At 37.3% G+C, this 21,257-nt stretch overlaps 1 protein-coding gene across 1 annotated transcript; it reads right to left on the bottom strand.

The window, feature by feature from the left end:
• Nucleotides 1-577: 577 nt before the first annotated feature.
• Nucleotides 578-1,614, bottom strand: LOC125315073 (germin-like protein subfamily 1 member 7). The gene is made up of 2 exons (XM_048279036.1): nucleotides 1,453-1,614; nucleotides 578-1,330 (listed from the first exon to the last, which is right to left on the bottom strand). The coding sequence occupies exons 1-2, from the start codon at nucleotides 1,562-1,564 to the stop codon at nucleotides 777-779; spliced, it is 666 nt and encodes a 221-aa protein (XP_048134993.1). The 5' UTR covers nucleotides 1,565-1,614; the 3' UTR covers nucleotides 578-776.
• Nucleotides 1,615-21,257: the final 19,643 nt, after the last annotated feature.

The following is a 21,257-nucleotide window of genomic DNA, read 5'->3' as shown; positions in this document are numbered from 1 at the left end:
GATTTTCCCCCATTAGCTATCTGTCCAAAAGTTACCATTATTGATTCCAATTTCTACATCCTATAATGGTTTTATTTTGGAGAATTTCAACAATTTTTCATTGGGGTGGATTTATTTTTCATGTGGAAATGACATGTCGGTCCGTACCTATGGCCTCGTGACTTTGATGACGTGAATGTTTTATCGACTTGAAAATGCCACGCCAAGTTGGGACTAGATCACGTGTCAGATTTGAGAATAGACTGAAAGTTTGTAATTTTTTTCAAACAAAATAAAATTCAGGGAAGATTTGGGACTAGACCTAAGGTGGGGATCTTTTTTTTTTTCGTGACAAGAAAAAATTCGGGGTAGATTTGGGATTGGACCTAAAGTTAGGGGTTTTGATAAGACAAAAAAAGTTCGGGGTAAATTTGGGACTTAACCTAAAGTTGGGGGTCCTTTTCCAAGACAAAAAAAAGTTTGGAATAGATTTGAAACTTGACCTAAAGTTGAGGAATTTTGAGGGAATTAGGCTGCACAAAATGTGAAAAAGACCTACATGTTTGGGAGAAAGTGCAACCGCAAAATCTGTTAGAAGTAAAAGAAGAAATAAAAAACAGATGAACTTAAGCATTTCTGGTCCATATCTATCATAAAGAACGATGTTTCATTACTTCAGGCATTCATGACCAGTTACATAAAGAGCGATTCGTTTATTCGGAAGCAATTGTCAATCGAAGCAACCACGTATGGAGAATATGGGGGTAATCCGACGTCTTGGAGGTCAACGCATCCACTTAGTTGTTGTCGTACCAAAACTGCGCCTGGAGGTAGTCAATCACCTTCTTGTCCACTTGGAAGGCCTTGGTGAGAACATCCGCCGAAATGGGCGGCTTCGACCCAAAGACCGCATTAGCGATGGTAATGACTCCTGGGTTTTGGCTGCTCAGAGCGGCAAAGGCCAGTGCGGAGGTGTTTCCGATGTTCAGCTGGAAGTGAATGAGACCTATTGGGAACACAAACACATCCCCTTTGTACAGGACTTCGGTGAGGAGTGTGTTGTTCAATTGGTTGGATGTGACGAAGCCGACAAGCAGTGTGCCCTCAGCCACTACCAGAATCTCGGTCCCACGAGGGTGAGTGTGGGGAGGGTTCAGGCCACCCGGAGCGAAGTCGATGCGAGTAATGGAAATGCCGAGAGTGTTGAGTCCTGGAAATTGGTCCACAAAAGCGGGAGTGACTTTCGATCCGAGTGGGTTCGTGGTATTCCCTGGGTATCTGAACCCCTTATAGAGGAAGTCATCTGCTGTGACTTGTTTTGGGTCCTTGCAAAACTTTCCATTCACAAATACTGCACAAGAAACAGAATTCATGTCATTAGGCTCTTATCCAAGCAGAAACCCTTTTCGGAGCTAATTCCTTTAGGATCAATAGAGCAGAAATATACGAGAGACGCTATGGCAGAGCTCCAACCTTTAGGGTCATTGATGGCCACGCAGAAGTCCTGAAGAGGACTCGGGTCATAGGCAAGAGTGGTGGCGGCTGCCAGAGCAAAGAGGAGAAGGCTAATTGGAAGAAGCTTCATTGTGGTTGTGCCCCGGAGAGTTGGGGCTTTGATATCTTCTTCTGCTGTTTTCTTGAGAAAGGATTGAGATGTATCGTATGGACACATTGTCCCTTTTTATATAGATGGTGGTGTTGGCCCGGTACTAAATTTTCTTTAATAAGCAACACTTCGCAGATCTATACCAAGTCTCCTATGTGGTAGTTAATTTCTTATTCCGAGAGAGGATTTATTCCACGACTGCCACAAAAGAATGCCGCTCACTTTGACCTATCCTCTTTCCAAGAAAAGGAAAAGTATGTCATCTGATATGTAAGTGGGACTTCTTCAATCCTATTTAAATCGTCGGTTTCCTTCTATAATGTTTCGAAGCCCTGCGCGATCCAAGTTCTGTTGGATTGAGCAAGGACCAGTTCTTCTTGAGGCGATCATATGTTCAAATATTGTGTTGGCAATTCAACAAAGATGCAGGAACCAGTGTTTTCACATGCATCTCCATCTTCCACAAGGAAAACGCTTGCCGAGCTGCCGATTGACTTCCTATAAATGTCAAGTTCCCTTTCTTCTACGAAAATGTAGGGAATTCGCTACATTAATAGAAAAAAGGACACCTCAAGTGCTAATATTTGTGTACGATATTCACATTGATGTCAATATTTTTTTTTAGATCACTTAAGTGCTAATTTTTTCTTAAAGAATATTATTTAAGTGTTAACTTGGGCGAGGTCACCGAAATTTCTTGCCATTGGTATTAAAGTGATCATTTTTCTCTGTGGCACTAAAGTGATCTTTTTTGAATCACTTAAGTGTCATTTTTTTTGAAAAATGATTATTTAAGTGCTAACTCCAGTGAGGTTGCCGGAATTTCTTACCGTTGGCACTAAAGTGACCTCTTCGATTTGGCATTTAAGTGATAAAAAAAAATATTGGCATCAAAGTGAACGCCGTACACAAATATTGACATTTGAGGTGTCTTTATGCCCTACCTTAAGTGAGATTGATCATATTTAAATCGTTGGTTTCCTTGTATATTGTTGTGATGTCCTGCGCCATTCAAGTTCAGCTGGATTGAGCAAGGGCCAGTTCTTCTCGTGGCGCATCATATGGTCATATCGAGTTGTCAATTCAAGATGATGTCGGAACACTTACCAAGTTGCCGAATGGGTACAAATGGAATGAAATCAGACTTTGAGGCGTGAATTCATTTTCTTTGAGAAGTTATTTTCCCCACGACATTGCTAATGGTTACTGGCAAAAGTCCTTGGCATACAAATAAATCTCCATTGAGAATATTAGTTAATAATTTCAATATTTCTCCAAGAACTTTCAAAAGGAAATAATTGAAAAAGATGACTGTATATCTTTGAAAAGAAATGAAAATGGAAGTTGATGTTATGAATTGGTCGAACACATTCAATAATTTATAGCGAAAATCTTTGAACATACCCCGACCTTTCAAATTTGAGCAATTATATCATAACATATACAACCTTTTGAAGGTTGCATCCCTTTGAAATAACCGCAAATAAGTAACCGCTAAGTGGCAAAAGACACTTCTTCGTTTTGAAGTAGTATAAATTTGAAATTAAATAATAATAAAAATAATTGTAACTCGTTTGTGAATAGCCAACTTTTTCGCTGGGACATCACGGTTATTTTATTACTATTAAATTTGAAAGTATAAAATAATAAAAATAGCTGTAACTCCTTTGTGAATAGCGACACTATTTTGCTAGGAAATAATAGTAATTTTAATAAATAAAAAATCCATAATTGTTGATTAATGTCAAACTGAGTCCACGGCATACTTACTCTTTTTGATGTGAGACAAGGCACCTCTTAGTTTGTTTTACAAAAAAAATACCAACGATCCCCCACTTTGTTTGTATAGCAAAATCAAAAAATAAAAATTTTAAAAATATACAGCCAAATTTCCATAAGATTAATGTAAAGATCTCTTTTGATTAAACATTTATTTAGTGCAAGTATGTCAAAATTCTATAAAAGTTTAAGTAGTTGTAGCTTTAAACTTGTTACTTTAAATAAGGGAATCGAACATACCATACATATACTAGTATCTTGTTTCAACAAGAAATTCTGTAATTTGCTATACTATCTTGTCATTGTATTTGTTCCTATTTCATGAGTTATCTTTCATAAGAACAATACCATTTCTCAGCTCATTTAGGTGAAGTATTTACCACGTTTTTCTGTTACTAATAAATACATTACTTATTCGTATTATATGTCATTGATAGTATAACTTAGCCTCTAATAACGTAACGGACGATACTGACTTCTCATGTTCGGGCTAGTGTCGGTATCAAATAATCATTTTAGTAACTTGTTTTTACCCATTAAACCTTATGACTAGTGTTATACTCGTATTATGTAGGGTCACCATTACTATTGATTTTGGTGAAACGATTTCAGCCCCATTTCTTTTGAGATCATCTTTATCACATCCCTTGGTAGTGCCTTTGTAAAGGGATCGACCATATTCTTGCTTGACCTCATATAGATAATTGTTATGATACCATCTTGAACTAATTATCTCACGAACTCATGTTTTTGGCTGATATGTCCAGACTTACCATTATAAGTGCTATTATATGCCCTTGTCAAAGTAGTTTGACTGTTATAGTGAACGAAATAGGAGGCATAGAACTAGGGCCATAGTTTGATGTCCAACATCAAATTTCTTATCTATTGAGCATCTTTACTAGTTGCTGTCAAAGCAATTAATTCATATTCCACTGTTCAGTGAGTTATGCATATTTATTTCTTGCTCACTTAAGATGTAGCACATTCACCTAACACGAAGATCCATCCAAAAATGAAATTTTTGTCTCCCACACTTATAATCCAACTAGCGTCATTGTACCATTCTAATAATTATTATAGAACAATCCCTAATTTTTAGTTCTCTTAATATAACAAAAAAATCTGGTGGCAACATTCTAATCTTCTATACTTGGATTACTAGTATATCTACTCAACTTGCACATTGAAAATGTAATATATGGTTTAGTACAATTGCATCACATATATCAAAGACCCTACAGCACTCATATGTTCAAGTTATGCTATTTCTCTACCAGTATTACAATTTAATTTAATACTGAAATCAAATGGAGTACTCATTACTTTGGAATCAAGATGTTTAAATTTATTTAATACCATTTTAACGTAATCACTTTAGCTCAAAGAGTAAACCCTACTATGTTTTGATCATAAAAAAATTTAGCCAAAATATTTTGATCATAAAAAAGTTCAAACTGATACACATATGACAAAGTTTACTTTCCGTTATATTTTATTAAATTTTGCAGTCAAATTGCTCAATTGGAGGATATATGTCAGTTGACAAGTGTACTGATTTAGAGTTTTTACCTTCCGTTTGTCCTTGGTGTATAGGCTTGGGAGTTTTCGTGATATTAAGCCAATTTAACGTAAACTAACGGATGATAAACTTATTATAGGCCAACCGGTTTGGGATTTTCAATGGTTAAAAAGTTAGTTTGGATAAATTTATTGTAAGTGTATCAATTTGGATTAAAAGCGTTATGCTGGGGTGCTAACATGGAGGCAAAATGGCTCTTGGGATGTTTTGGATGTTTTATGTCGCTCATTGCTACGGTTGCCCAACAAGCAGAACCGTTTCGAGTAGTCTGGCAGATTTCATTTTTTTTTAAACCTAAACTTTTGTAACTTAGTTTAATTTTTTTAACCCGAGAACTTTATTGCTGAATATAAAAAGGCATTGACCCAGAAAAGAAAGCTGAGAAGGAAGCCCAGTGCTCCAAAAACAAAACCCTAATTCGAGGTGGTGTCCTCGGTCTCCTCGCACGTGGATCGTGGACAAGACAAAGAAACGAGAGAACCAAGATTTGTCCAGATCATGTCACATGGACCTCCCTAGATTAAAGTTTAAATTACACATAAACTAAGAGAACAAAAACTCTTATTATAAATTATCTAAAGGCCTTCTCTGAAATACTTCCATAGCACTAGAAAAACCAAAATATAAATACTGGAATTTTCAACGGTTTGAATTTTTTTCAAATTCTCTTGTCGATAATCGAGCAGACCCAACATCAGATTGGATCTGGCAATCAGCAAGGGGAGCTCGAGCAGGTGAAAGGGAAAGCCATTAATTGTTCTTGAATTCATGAGCCCAACATCTTTGGTTTCATTCAATTTGAACATAAATATAAGTGCCCATTTATTTGGTTTTTGAGTTAGGTAGGGGATTTTATTTTGAATTCATGAGCCCAACATCTTTGGTTTCATTCAATTTGAACATAAATATAAGTGCCCATTTATTTGGTTTTTGAGTTAGGTAGGGGATTTTATTTTGGTGCCAGAGAATTTATGGAGGAGCTAAGGTATGTATATATATATATATATATATATATATATATATATATATATATATATATATATATATGATTTCTTTATTTAACACATAAGATATTTTAACGGAAGTTTCATCCACGAGATTTTTATGGTGGGTCAATGAAATCATCGAATTCTAGGCATGGGAGTCAGCTCAATGAAGTGCTGCATTAGTTGACTTTCTCTTCGATTGATTGGAGAGGCCGATGATTCCGGTGCATGGTGGTAGACATGGCCAGTTCCTCGGAACCGCCGATTCCGGTTCCACGAAAAGGTGGAACCGGCGGTTCCGGGCCGATTCTGGTTCCGTTTTTTAATTTTAATTTTTAAAATAATAAATAATAAAATAAACATAATAAATTATAAATTATAAATTATAACCAAATTGTACATTGTAATAAAATGTGGGAAAAAAAGAGAGAGAAGGAATGGGCTTGAACTTAATGAATTATCTTTAAGCGCCTACATATCTTCTTGGGGATAAAAGAATCAAAGCTCATGTAGTTCTTTTACCTTTGATAACCCCAACTTACCTTATCGTCAATCGTCGCTACTCGTTATGGTACTCGTGGCGGTGGTATCTCTACAATCCTCACTAAAAAAATTGTGTTCTCGGTCCAACTCTTGGTGTTGAAATCTAGCCTTCGTCCAATCGTCGACACAAGCTTAAGCTTCCACGGACTCCGGGTTTAATCTTGAACGGCGAGAGTCCAAAATTAATCCTCCAGCGCTAGATGTTTATTCAACAGAATCTGTTGAAGAAATGGTTGCTAATATCCGACGAGCAACGAGGGCGAGAACTGGGTAATCGATTGAGTGACTCTTCCACTACTTTAGGATTTGGAAATCTGTACTATGTTCTACATCACGAAACTCAAATTGAGTGGTTAAATATTTTTCTAATTCATAAATACTGCCCGTTGCCCCTTTTTTTTTTTTTTTTGCCTACTCTTGAGCATATTGTACCCTCTACTAAGTGAACTACCAGCTTCGCTACGTGATGCGGTAGATTGTAAAGATCTACAATCACTTAAAGCATATCTAGTACAAAATTCTCCATATAATACTACTATAGATTCTTTAACATCTCCTTGTATATATAAAATATCTATTGGATCTTCCAAATGTAAACAATCATCATAATACACATTCAAATAATTTAGTAAACCGTCTAATTTAATACGTGGATAAAAAACAATACCAACTAAATAGACAAGAGGAATTTTGAAATAATAATGCAATCATTTTTCTCGCATTACTAAAATAGTCCGATCTAATTCAAGATCTTTTTCATATTCACTAAAAACATTACTAATATTAACACACTCTATTAAAAATAAATGCATAGTAGGATAATAAATACTAGATAAAGTATTAGTAGCATCATTAAAAATTTTCAAAAAATCTAATTTTTTTTTTGCAAACGTCCCAATATTGCGGAAGTAAAGTAATTTTGGGAATATTTTATGAAATAAACATACATAATAAATCTTTGTAATAAAAAGTTTGATGAAGCAACTTGTAGGTAGAATTCCAATGAGTCGGAATATCTTTTTGAAATCTCATGTTGGTTACAAAATTTTCCTCATACTTTCATAAAATGGGCACGACTCTATAAAAATTTAATTGCACCCTTTATTGGGGCGAGAGAAGTGTCAAGAGTTCGTAAACCATTTCGTACACATAAATTTAAAACATGACAAGCACATCTAATGTGAAAAAATTGTCCACCAAAAGAGAGTTTGCAAATATTTTCTAATTCGGGAATGGAAGCAGTATTTGCGGCGGTATTATTAAAACCAATTGAAAATACTTTATTTATCAAATTATATTATTCTAAAACTTGCCTAATTATTTTATAAATATTATGGGCCGAATGTTTTTCATCAAAAACTCGAAATGCAATAAGTCTTTTTTGAATGGTCCAATCGTCACCTATCCAATGACATGTGACACCCATATAAAAATGAATTTGTCAAGGATCACTCCAAATATCGCTACATAAATGCACATGTCCATTGAATTCTGCAAAAAATTTTGCTAAAGATTTTTTTTAAAATTTTTTTATAAAGATGCAAAAGTTTGAGTTTAAGAGTACTTTTTGGAATAGTTGGTGCTTGCGGAACCAACACGGTATTTATCAAATATTTCAAATTAAAATTTTTACCAGTAGTAAACGGAGCATGATCAAGGGAAACATATTTAGCTAATGTTTGTTTATAAAGTGCATTAGTGTAGCGGAATAAAGGATGAGGATTATAATTGGTGTACCCGAAAATTTGTTGTTGCGTAGTGTCGATCCTCGCTTGCGTTGGATGTTTTTTTGTCAGATGCCGACGGAATGTTCTATAGCCGTCTCCTTTCGTAAATTTGTATGTTTGCAAACAATATTTACATTTTATATTATACTTACCTTCGCTTTCATTACGTACCTTGTCGAAATGCAGCCACAAGTCTGATGTACTCTCTTGGTCCTTCCATTCCGGCTCATTTGCCTTCAACGTTTCTTCGACACTAGTAGGAGGATGAAGTCTTTCTTGTGTTTGGACGTGCTCGACGTTCGGAATGGGAACAACGTTGATATTATCGTCATCGTCTTCCTAACATACATACTCACAAGGATCATATCCAGGAATAGGATACTCGGAATCTCCCATCGTCATCTTGGCATTTCCAGTATTTCTTCTTCCACTTGCCATTTTTGAGAGAATTGATCGGAAATTCGATTGAGAGAATTGATACGGGATTGAGAAAATTGAGCGGATTGAGAGAATTTGGGAGAATTGAGAGAATTTGACAGAATTGTTGAGAGGATTTGTGAGAAAAATGAAAGGGGGATGATAGGTATTCATAGAGAAGAATTAAAAAAAATCAATTTTTTTTTAAAAAACCTACAATGGCTCTTTGGGGCGAGGCCCGGGGGGGTGTTGGGGGGGCAAAGACTCGTGGGCTCTTTGCCCACCGAGCCCACCCTTTTTGTTTTATTAATAAACAAGTCGGAATTGGCCCGGAACCAACGGTTCCGGGCCGGTTCCAACAATTATGGAACCGTGGGCCCGATCAATAGGCTGGTTCCGGGCCCCGGTTCCAGTTTGGCCACGTCTACATGGTGGAGTTGAGTCCACTAGTACGTAGAGAAGCATAGTAATAGCATAGCATAGTAAAATGTGTTGTCCATGATTTTTGTGTCCATGTTTTCTTGATCTTGGTCAACGGTTCATTTACGAATTGACCCGTCGAACGATATCTTCGTATTTTTGTAAAGCTTTTCTTCTTCTTTTAAATATAAGGAGAGATTTTATTATTTTCATGGTGCTCACCCAAAAGTTTAAGCCGAATTAGTTCAAGCGTAAAATTTCATACTTTCTAGAGAAAGTGGAATTTTTCATAACTTCGCCCATCCCAATTTGTCCTCGTCTACAATGAATATCCTAGTTAGGGTTTTAAGTGAGTGAGTCTTAGTTATTGTACTTGGATTTCCATCCAATAGCTATATAAATATGTGGAGATATATGTGTGAGTTGTATTAGAAAAGTTTTACATCGGAGATTTCATGTGGTGTGGAGCAATTAGTATATTCTAATTAGTCTACAACTCATTGACTTAAACTTTTGAGCGATGATGAATTCAATTGAATATGTTGACGGGTTAAGACTAGACGTGGCCATTCGGAACCAGGGGCCCGAAACTGGCCCGTTGACCGAGCCCACGGTTTCGACTTGTAAACAAAAAAAAAGAGGGGGCAATGGCCAAATTTTAACCCCCCCCCCCCAATTTTTTTTTTAAGTTAAATGACCATCCCCTTCTCTATAAATACCTATTTTTCCCCTTTCATTTTTCTCACAAATCCTCTCAATAATTCTCTCAATTCTCTCAAATTTTCTCAATCCTCAATTCTCTCAATCTGCCTCAATTCTCTTAATTGGATTTCTGATCAATTCTCCCAAAAATGGCAAATGGAAGCAAAAATGCTGGAAAGGCCAAGATGGCGATGGGAGATTCCGAGTATCCTATTCCTAGATATGATCCTCTTGAGTATACATATTAGGAAAACAACGATGATAATATCAATGTTGTTCCCATTCTGAACGAGCACATCCCAACATAAGAAAATCTTCATCCTCCTACTGGTATTGAAAAAATGTCGACGGCAAACGAGTCGGAACGGAAGAGCCGAGAGAGTACATCCGACCCGTGGCTGCACTTCGACAAAGTATATGATGAAAGCAAATGTAAGTATAATATAAATTGTAAATATTGCTTGCAAACATACAAATTTACCAAAGGAAATAGCTACGGAACATTCCGTCGGCATTCGACGAAAAAAATCCAGCGCAAGTGATGATCGACACTAGGTAACAACAAATTTTCGGATATGCCAATCCTAATACTTAACCTTTATTCCGTTACACTGATGCACTTTATAAACAAACATTAGCCAAATATGTCACTCTTGATCATGCTCCGTTTACTACCGGTGAAAACTTTAATTTGAAATATTTGATAAATACTACGTTGATTCCGCAAGTACCAACTATTCCGAAAACTACTCTTAAACACGAACTTTTGCGTCTTTATAAAAAAACACAAAAAATCTTTGGCAAAATTTTTTGTCGAATTCAATGGACTTGTGCATTTAGGTAGCGATATTTAGAGCGATCGTTGGCAAATTCATTCTTATATGGGTGTCACATGTTATTGGATGGATGAGGACTGGACCATTCAAAAAAGACTTATTCCATTTCGAGTTTTTGATGTAAAACATTCAGCTCATAATATTTATAGAATAATTAGGCAAGTTTTAGCATAATATAATTTGATAAATAAAGTATTTTCAATTGGTTTTGATAATGCCGCTGCAAATACCACTTCTATTCCCAATTTAGAAAATATTTGTAGACCTTCTTTTGGCGGACAATTTTTTCATATTAGATATGCTTGCCATGTTTTAAATTTATGTGTACAAGATGGTTTACGAACTCTTGAGACATCTCTTGCCCCAATAAAGGGTACAATTAAATTTTTATGGAGTCGTATCCATTTTACGAAAGCATAGTGAAATTTTTGTAAACAACATGTGAGAGGGGCAAAAAGGTTTCCAAAAGATATTCCGACTCGTTGGAATTCTACCAACGAGTTACTTCGTCAAACTTTTGATTACAAAGATTTATTATGTATGTTTATTTCGTAAAATATTTTTGAAATTACTTTACTTTTGCAACATTAGGATGTTTGCAAAAAAAATTTAGAATTTTTGAACATTTTTAATAATGCTACTAATACTTTATCCGGTATTTACTATCCTACTGCACATTTATTTTTAATAGAGTGTATTAATATTGATGGTGTTTTTAGTTAATATGAAAAAGATACTGAATTAGCTCGGACTATTTTAGTAATGTGAGAAAAATGATTACATTATTATTTCAAAATTCCTCTTATCTATTTAGTTGGTATTGTTTTTTTATCTACATATTAAATTGGATGGTTTACTAGATTATCCGAATGCGTATTATTATGATTGTTTACATTTGGAAGATACAATAGATATTTCAAATATACAATGATAGGTTAAAGAATCTATAATAGTATTATATGGAGAATTTTGTAGTAGATATGGTTTAAGTGATTGTGGATCTTTACAATCTATCGCCTCACGAAGTGAAGCCGGTGGTTCACTTAGTAGAGGGTACGATATGCTCAAGAGTAAAAAAAATAAAAAATAAAAAAGGGGCAACATATAGTATTTATGAATTAGAAAAATATTTAACCACTCAATTTGGGTTTCGTGATGCCGAACACAGTACAAAATTTCAAATCCTAGAGTTGTGGACGAGTCACTCAATTGATTACCCAGTTCTTGCCATCATTGTTCGCGAGATATTAACAATCTCTTCTTCAACAATTGCAGTTGAACAAGCATTTAGCACTGGAGGATTAGTTTTGGACTTTCACCATTCAAGATTAAGTCCGGAGTCTGTGGAAGCTCAAGTTTGTGTCGACAATTGGATGAAGGCTAGATTTCGACACCAAGAGCTGGATCGAGAACACGAATTCTTTAGTGAGGATTGTGGAAATACCACCAGCATGGGTACCACAACGGGTAGCGACGATTGATGATGAGGTAAATTGGGGTTATCAAATGTAAAAGAACTACATGGACTTTAATTCTTCTATCCTCAAGAAGATATGTAGGCGCTTAATGATAATTCATTAAGTTCAAGCCCATTCCTCCTCTCTCTTTTTTCCTCCCAAATTTTATTACAATGTATAATTTATTTATAATTTATAATTTATTATGTTTATTTCATTATTTATTATTTTAAAAATTAAATTTAAAAAACAGAATCGAAACCGGCCTAGAACCTCCGGTTCCGAGGAATCGGCCACGTCTAGTTAAGACTTTGGTTTTCCCTCTTGGCGATCTTCTCGGTTAAAGTATTTTATCTAGTCCCCAAAGTTAAGGTTGAAATTATTAAAAATTTTCAACTGGTATACCTATGACAAATTTACCCTAAACTATTTTTTTACCATGAAAAACCTCAAACTAGTGTACTTGTGATAAATTTATCCCAAATTATTTTTGAAGCGTCAAGAATCCTAAACTTGTACACATGTGACAAATTTACTCCAAACTAATCCATTTATGATAAATTTATCCTCTGTTAGTTTTCGTTAAAATTTACAATCAAATTGTTAAGTTGAATAACAAGTGGCAGTTGACGGTTGTACTCACTTGGGGTTTTTATCATTTGTTTGTCACATGTGTCACTTTGAGATTTTTTTGTGATATTAACTCAATTTTACAGAAATTAATTGCGGGTAAATTTGTCATAAGTGTACCGGTTTGGGGTAAATTTATCGTAAATGTATCAATTTAGGATTTTTGGTGGTAAAAAAAATGATTTGGGATAAATTTGTTATAGGTATACCATTTTGGGGTTTTACGTGGTTAAAAAACTAATTTAAGGTAAATTTATTATATGTGTATCAATTTGAAATTTTTCGTAATATTAACTCCTCAAGGTTGTAATTTGGAGTTTATCTAGCTCGGTGGGCCTCAATGAGAATGGGGCCCACGAGTACGGCCCCTTGTTGTGAGTTCTCATGGTTGTTGATTATAGGGGTGAGCGGTTCTAGGTTCTTGGTAGGTTCCACCTAGAACCCGGAACCTACCCGCTAAGACAGGTTCCTTAATTTTCGGAACCTAGAACCAATCCTCCATACCTTGGAACCTAGAACCTACTCTGTCACAAGTTCTAGGGTCCGGTTCTAGGGTACCCGCGATCCTGCTAATTTCCTTCGAGACAAACTCGACCTTGACATTTTCTAACCCATAAACATAAATTCCATCATTCTCATGATAAGCCAATCATCCTAATCACAAATCATGATGTGATGAAACAAACACAAATTGCCAATTGAAAAACCACATGCATACAGCTTATCTCGAGCCTCCCTTCTGATTGCACGAGACTCGAAATTTAACGACTTGAAATTAAACGAAACAACAAATTAATTTAATTAGATTACATCAAATATCATTTTTGTTACTCTCTAGAGTACCTTCGAAGTTCAAATCTTCGATGGCTCGAGAAAGGGAGAGGGATAGCAAGTTTTCTCCTTCCCCAAGGGCTTGAATCGTGGTCGCAGATTTATGCCGATTCCTTGAGCTCGCCTTTTGATTTCTAGAAGTAAAGCGAGATGGTTTGTTCTTTTTTCTTTTTATTGAACCGTCCTTTAGCAAAACCATTGCAAAGGAGCTCGTTACTTGTGCCTTCACATGGTTGGCCGCAGTGATAGTCAGCAAGGAATTAAGAAACAGATGAGACTTGGGAGACGATGATAGCCAAGGAAGCAAGAGTTTGAGATATGAAAACCAAGCGTGCCGAGTTAAGAGGAAAAAGTGAATTAAGAGATGACGACAAATGAAAATAGAAACTAGAAAGCTGAAACTAGAGTTTAGAACTTTAGACGCTCCGATTTCTGTTCCGGTTCGGTTCCATCGAGAACCGGGAGCCGAAACCCGCGGTTCCTAAAAATATGGAACCGGGAACCGGATCCTAGTTTACCGGAACCCGGAACCAAACCGGAACCGCTGGTTCGGTTCTCCGGTTTCTAGTTCTACCTTGGAACCATGCTCACCCCTAATTGATTGTAAGTTCCTTGTTCATATTGTAATTTTCTTTGTAACATATGGTCATCCGAGGAAAACAAAAATTATACACATAAAAATGTAAAATAGCAAACCACCTCAAAGGATTATCTCCATTGATGACACACAGTACTCTAAATAATAGGTAAAATCTTTCTTCTTACTATTACCTACTTAATTCCTAAGTCGAATGTTCACTTTATTTGTATTTTTCCCATTAAAACCCGAGATTTAAACAGGAAAAAAGTTGCCATCCGTGCCTTCCCTCCTTTGATCGATGAGGTTTGAGAATATTTTGAGTGATGCTGCCTAATTCAAGATTTTTTTTTTTTGGTTGAGAACTTTGAGAAATTGTGCCAATTTCATGGATACAGTGCAAATGCCATAACTTTTGTACGACCGCTCAGTTGAGGGTTGTAACTTTTTTTGACCACTTAAGTGCAGTAGCTTCTACAAAAAATGTTCACTTGAATGCCATAATTTTCAATCGATCACATAAGTACCAATTTTTTTAATCGATCACTCAAGTGCCGTAAATCTAACATGACATTGTACTTGCGATGAATGTTTTTGAAAAAGTTAAGGCACTCAAGTGAGTTATATAGCACTCAAGTGATCGAAAAAAAGTTATGGCACTTGAGTTATCGAATAAAAATTATGGCACTTCAGTGAGCGCTGTACAAAAGTTATGATGCTTGTGATGTCCCTTTCTCCAATTTTATAGGGACGCACAATATTTTTGCAAATGAAAATAACCCCTTTTTTCAAAAATTGAAATTCAACCTTTATTTTGAATATATTTTTCCCATCAAAGGAAAGTACGACTGTAAAGAGAGGATAAATGGTCGTCCTAGAAATTTGGTGGCATGAATACCATGATGGCCCATCACTTTCTGCATCGTCATCATCATCCTCGGTTTATCATGGTGTCTGTCACAGGCTATTTTTGTCGTGAAAGGGGTCAAAATAGTCCCAGCTCATGATTTGCGTGATGGTCCCAAAAAAAAAAAAAAAATGAAAAAATCCACGTCCAACAGTTCACACGTCCACCTGGCGCCAACGTGTCAGAATGCGATTGCATGCCCAAAGACAAGAGATTGAAAGGGAACAAGCCAGCTGGGTTTTGGGGTGGTGAGCTGTCTGTCCCCCCTCCTCTTCTTTTGCCACCACGCGAGGATTTCGTGGATTCAATTAAGAAAAGATACTACGGTAAAAATTTGTATCATGACCGAGTTTATAAGAGCCATTGATCATATAATTCTGGCATATATGTCTCATAGATCAACGGTTATGATAATTTGGGATCCATGGACAGAGATCCACATAGAAACTTCTCCAAAATTGCCGAGGAAATAATATGCAACACTATAATAAGGTGAAATGATGTTTTTGTTATGTTGTGCTAAGATTCTAGAACTGAAACTTACCATATGAGGGTTGGTTCTCAATAGACCTGCCAAACGAGTGGGTTGGATAGGATTTGGATCAAGTCATAAATGATCCAACCTAAATTGACCCATTAACCCATTTATTACCCATTTATGCGTAGTGTAAATTTCTTGACTCATACCCGACCCGACTCATATTATTAAAACATTTCTATATTTAATCCAATCTAAGAAGAATTACTTCTTATAAGTTTTTCAAAAAATTATATTGCTAAATCATTGTGGATGATTTTTTTTTATAATTTTGAAAAAAATATGATTTTTTTTAGTTTCTTTTAAAAATATGGTTTTTTTATTTTATATTTTTTATGACTTTGACCCGATTTAACCTGCTTGCTCCCGTGGCTTATCGTGACATGATTGCTGTCTCCATGTGAAAATATATATTTTTTGGTTGAAGTGAAAAAATTTTTTGGTAAAAAAGTGAATAATTGAAGAGCTGCACGTTCATCTCTTCTTTTTCATTGCTAAGAGACTCTCCCTCTCTCTCTCTCTCTCTCTCTCTCTCTCTCTCTCTCTATACCCTTCATGTTCATCTGGAACTTTTCTTCATTCCCTTTTTCTGCTTCTTCTTCCACGATGATGCCCGAGCTTTGTGGCAGAGCTCTCAAGTGCATGGCCACTAAAACTGAGCTCTGCCATAGAGCTCCCTTGGCCATAACTACCGTGGCCAAGCTCTGCTCTGGAGCTTACGTGGCTAGTCGTGTGTTTTCCTTTGGCTAGTTCACCTTCTGCTAGGTGAGGAGCTCCTCCAGGGCAGCCCACTGGAGTGCCTCCTCCTTGTCGCCACCGCTGTCTCCGGCAGAGGAGGCGGTAAGGGCAAGGTGGTCTCATCCGTGTTTCACGTTCAAGAAAAAAAATAAATAAATAAAAAATGAAAAGTAAAAGAAAGGCAGAGGCATTAAATGGGTTGTCTTAAATGGTTTGTAAATGGGTTCACAAAAGACGCATTTACGACCCATTTATTTTGGCTTCTTAATTGGATTGTCTTGTATATTGTTCCGCTAAGTTTGTTATAATCTATTTATGATTCATTTAAATGGTTATGAGTTATTAAATAAATTTTAGACCCATTTTGATTGGTCTAGTTCTCAATTTTTTGGTAGCTAGCTTTGTTAACACTGGGATTGGACCTACATCACCAGGTTCCAGTGTCAACCCAAGAGCCGACCGAAGCATGTGTCATATATGAATACAATTCTTTCTAGTTGAGGATATTATGTCAAATCTATTCAATTTCAACAAGTGTTTTCTATCATTTAGAAAGAAAAAGAAAGAGTAAAAGAATTTACCTTGGAACAAGGATAAAGGCGTTTAATATCATGTCAAATCTATTCAATTTCAACTAGTATTTTCTATCTTGGTTTAGTTCCAAGTACCTAGGTAAAACCAAGTTGGTTCAAGGGATGTAATCGGGAACTGAATCGATCAATGCCGGCTCCTAGTTGTTGGAGCTGGAAACTGGACTGGTCCCCTTGTGAAAGGTTGGTTCCTACTTGTTGGAGCTCGAAATTAGATCGGTCCCCTGGTTCACAAGGGGCCCGTTCTAGTTGCTCACTCCTAATACATGCATATGAGAAATTTAAATATTTTTTAGGACAAATTAATCAAACATGATTAAACCAACATTAATGGTTAACTTGAAAATTTCAGTTACATAATAACTTGATGCTGATGATCCTTACTGCGAGAGCGTAATAAAAATAAAGAACGGCTTGAACAAAAGGGGTTATGCTAAACTTGATTTTTCGGATGATGCATTTGCAAACGATGATTGGTAACTTAATGCTATTTATAAAATAGTTTTAAATAACACCAAAAGAGGAAGCAATAGAATACTAATCCAAAGAGATATTGACACTTTTAAGATTTTTTTTCCTGCGTTTATTTTTTTCGTCAGAGTTTCTGCTTTCGCTTGAGTAAGTAAAAAGATTGTGGGCATGTTGACAAAAGGGCCATTAGTGGGGCTGGGAGAGCCCAAGCATGTAAAGAGGATTTTCATGTTTGCTGGGCTCATCCCTATAAATGACTCACCAGTGTTTATTTTTAATCTTTGTACGTAAATTGTCTAGACCAGCTTTCACTAGATCCACATCAATTATACCATGTACTGGTTGACATTAAGGGTTATAAATCGTTTCTTAGATTAACTTGAATCCGATTGATCATTTAGGAAAAAAAATTTCAGGAAAAGCACTTAGAAATCGAGAATCTATTAGGGAATTATTCTTTGAAAGTTAGACTTCAACGAAGTATGCAATTTCAAAGAAATGAATTAGCTAGGCTTATAAGGATTTCAAAAGGACACGAAAAAGTGAAGCTAGTAAAATGAGCTGGTAAGAATCGTAGAGCAAACATATAGCGAAGTTAAATGAAGCATGAGCCAATCACGCTGTTCGTGTGACATGCATCTCTACCCCTTTCTATTACAATCTCGAAATCGCTTACTAATGATCAGCTTGATTCTCCACACGTCATTACCACATGACACATCCGATGCACAAGCACCTTCTCGAATCATCCGATATTTCATATGATGTGTCACAAAACTTCAGTTGGACATAAGGGTTAACCAACAATTGAAGCACCGCAAAAAGTTGCAGCAAACTAGTTGTGCTTGGTAGGCTAAGTTTATTTTACATTTGAGCAACAAAGTTCGTCGTGGTTCTCTACCTCTCAGTGGCTGCCATCTCAATCCTCATGCTGCTAGCTGAAGCCATGAATCGGCAGGTTTCCCGCCACACCATTTACAACAACACTTGCATCCTCACCCTCTTGGTGAAGGATCGGTGGCTCGCAATCCACATTGTGGGACGCGGTGCTCATGTTCTTCGTCGTCTCCTTTGCTATGTTTTACTATGAGGGGACTGGGACATCTGCGCTTAATTAGGGTTTTGGAGTGGTGTCCTCTGATTTGAGTGCTTTCTCAAGGTAATGTGACTCTTGATTGGAGTTTCAGTTGTAGCAAATTGCTTAGTCCAAATTAGGGTTTGAAGGATTTGGAAATGGTTTGATTTTTTTCGAATTTGGGTTTCTATTTGAGGAAAACATGTAGACGACGTCCTTTAGAGCTACTAACGCTGACTAGGCATGCTAGCACGCCACGTCGATTTGGGAAATTGATAAAAGACTGCTATATCTCATTTTTAGCTTTTCAAATCTGAGCTGACACTTAATTGATGGGTTTTTTCTTTAAAGTGTAACTTAAATGATTAACCAAAAGTTTTGGCACCAAAGTGAGTATCGTATGAAGATTGTAGCACTTTCAACGTTCTTTTTCCTATTCAAAAGATATGAAGAACATGAAGGATTGTTGTGCATACTTTAATGACAGTGTGAGATAATAGTCGAGCGGATATCTTGTCAGAACCCGAATTTTCGTAATTAAATTAACAAGCCCGAGATCCTCATTTTAGCTGCCACCGCTCCATCACCGAGTCAACGGTCTCTCCTCCCTACCCGCGCGATGCCAAGAACAAGGAAGGGTCACCCACAGTCGTTTCTTCATTGTTTTAGCTCCCGTTTCTTCGTATGCATTCCTCGAGCAAGTAATTTACTAACCCTTCCTACTAAATTCCCTATTGTAACTATCTGGCGTGAAATGGAGTTGTTTGAGTTGAATTAGAGTGGAACCGAAGGCGTTCTTGCGAGATGGAGTAAACCACCTTGCATGTGTAATTTGATTGCTGATATGGAATCCTTGAGGGATGAGTAACGGCAAAAGGACACATGGAGTACCAATATTTATGTACGGCGCTCACTTTAGCGTCAATATTTTTATTGGATCACTTAAGTATCAAATCGGAGAAAAATGGTCACTTAAGTGCCAATTTTGGCAAAAAATGATCACTTAAGTGCCAATTCGGCCAAACAGTGCATGTGGCATTTTTATTAATTGTTTAATATTATGTGAAATTTTTAAAAAAAGTCTGTCCACATGACGTCCACATGGCAATTTTTCTTTTAAAATTCAGTCCACCTGGATGCCACGTGGACTTTTAAACTAAAAATTAAGTTAATTTAAAAAAAAATAAAAGTAAAAAGAAAAATAACTTAAAAAATAAAAAAAAACTTGCAGTTGCAGCGGTAAGGGCCGTGAGCCCTCGCCGCTACCCACCATTGTCGGCATGGCTGGTAATGGGTGGTGGAGTGGCCAATGGGGTCGCCGATCCCCCGTGACCCTCGTCGAGGCGTCGCTAGGGGTCAGCAAGGCCTCACGGACCCATTGCGAGGCTCGACCTCGCCCGGATCCGGACAATTCCGGCATGTGAAGTACATTATAATCGCTCCGTGTGGTCGTGGTTGGGCGATTCCGGCCTTGCCCAGCCATGGCAAGGCCATTTCAGCCTCGCCCAGCCATGGCAAGGCTCGACCTCGCTCGGATCCGGGGGAGGTCAAGCCTTGCCGTGGGGTCTGCAAGGTTTTAGCTTGATTCTCCATGCGTCATTACCATGTGACACATCCGATGCACAAGCACCTTCTCGAATCATGCGATATTTCTTATGATGTGTCACAAAACTTCAGTTGGACATAAGAGTTAACCAACAATTGAAGCACCACAAAAAGTTGCAGCGAACTAGTTGTGCTTGGTAGGCTAAGTTTATTTTACATTTGAGCAACAAAGTTCGTCGTGGTTCTCTACCTCTCAGTAGCTGCCATCTCGATCCTCATGCTGCTGGCCGAAGCCATGAATCGGTAGGTTTCCCGCCACACCATTTACAGCAACACTCGCATCCTCACCCTCTTGGTGAAGGATCGGTGGCTTGCAATCTACATTGTGGGACGCGGTGCTGATGTTCTTCGTCATCTCCTTTGCTATGTTTTACCACGAGGGGAGTGGGACATCTGCGTTTAATTAGGGTTTTGGAGTAGTGTCCTATGATTGAGTGCTTTCTCTATGTGATGTGACTCTTGATTGGAGTTTTAGTTGTAGCAAATTGTTTAGTCTAAATTAAGGTTTGAAGAATTTGGAAATGGTTTGATTTTTTTCGAATTTGGGTTTCTATTTGAGGAAAAACATGTAGACAATGTCCTTTAGAGCTACTAATGCTGACTCGGCACGCTATCAAGGCCGCACCTCATTTTAGCCGCCACCGCTCCACCACCGAGTCAGCAGCCGCTCCTCCCTACCCGTGCGACGTTGTGAACAAGGAAGGGTCACCCGAAGTCATTTATTCATCGTTTTCGCTCCCACTTCTTCGTACACATTCCTCGGGCAAGTAATTTACTAACCCTTCCCACTAGATTCCCTATTGAAGCTATCTAGCGTGAAATGGAGTTGTGACGCCCTGAAAATTCAATGTCAGAATTGCCCTAAGTTGTGAAATGACCAAATTGCCCCCAGCCAAAATGCAAAATTACCAAATCACCCCTAGGATTTTGAAGAGCTTCAAGACAAAGTAAATTATGATGGTGGGCCCCCTTCTTATCATTTAAGCCTCAATAGTCAAAATTTTACGCACACTCTCTCTTTTCTCTCTCCTCCAAGTGCACGGCAGCCACTCCGCCCCACTCCCCGAACCGATTCTCCCCTGCTCCCTCTTCTTTTTCTTCTTCCTTTTCCTTCTTCTTCTGTTTTTGTTGCAATGTTAACAACCCTCAGCTCACAGAACCTACACCTTACTCCACCGCCTCTATCCCGACACCCACGACCTCCTCCAACGCCATTCGTCCACCTACAGCCGGCGCGAAGCCGCCGAAGAGCCCTGAATAG

This window comes from Rhodamnia argentea, chromosome 5 (genome assembly GCF_020921035.1).
Source record: "Rhodamnia argentea isolate NSW1041297 chromosome 5, ASM2092103v1, whole genome shotgun sequence".
Taxonomy (NCBI): domain Eukaryota; kingdom Viridiplantae; phylum Streptophyta; class Magnoliopsida; order Myrtales; family Myrtaceae; genus Rhodamnia; species Rhodamnia argentea.
The sequence above is the reverse complement of the archived record's forward strand: the minus strand, read 5'-3'. Positions and strand labels throughout refer to the sequence as shown.

What these genes read in the sequence shown, in the direction of transcription:
- LOC125315073 (XM_048279036.1), bottom strand. Translation starts at nt 1,564, where the DNA reads ATGAAGCTTCTTCCAATTAGCCTTCTCCTCTTTGCTCTGGCAGCCGCC. An exon ending in GGCCATCAATGACCCTAAAG is followed by an intron (nt 1,331 to 1,452) that starts GTTGGAGCTCTG and finishes TTTCTTGTGCAG; the next exon opens with TATTTGTGAATGGAAAGTTT.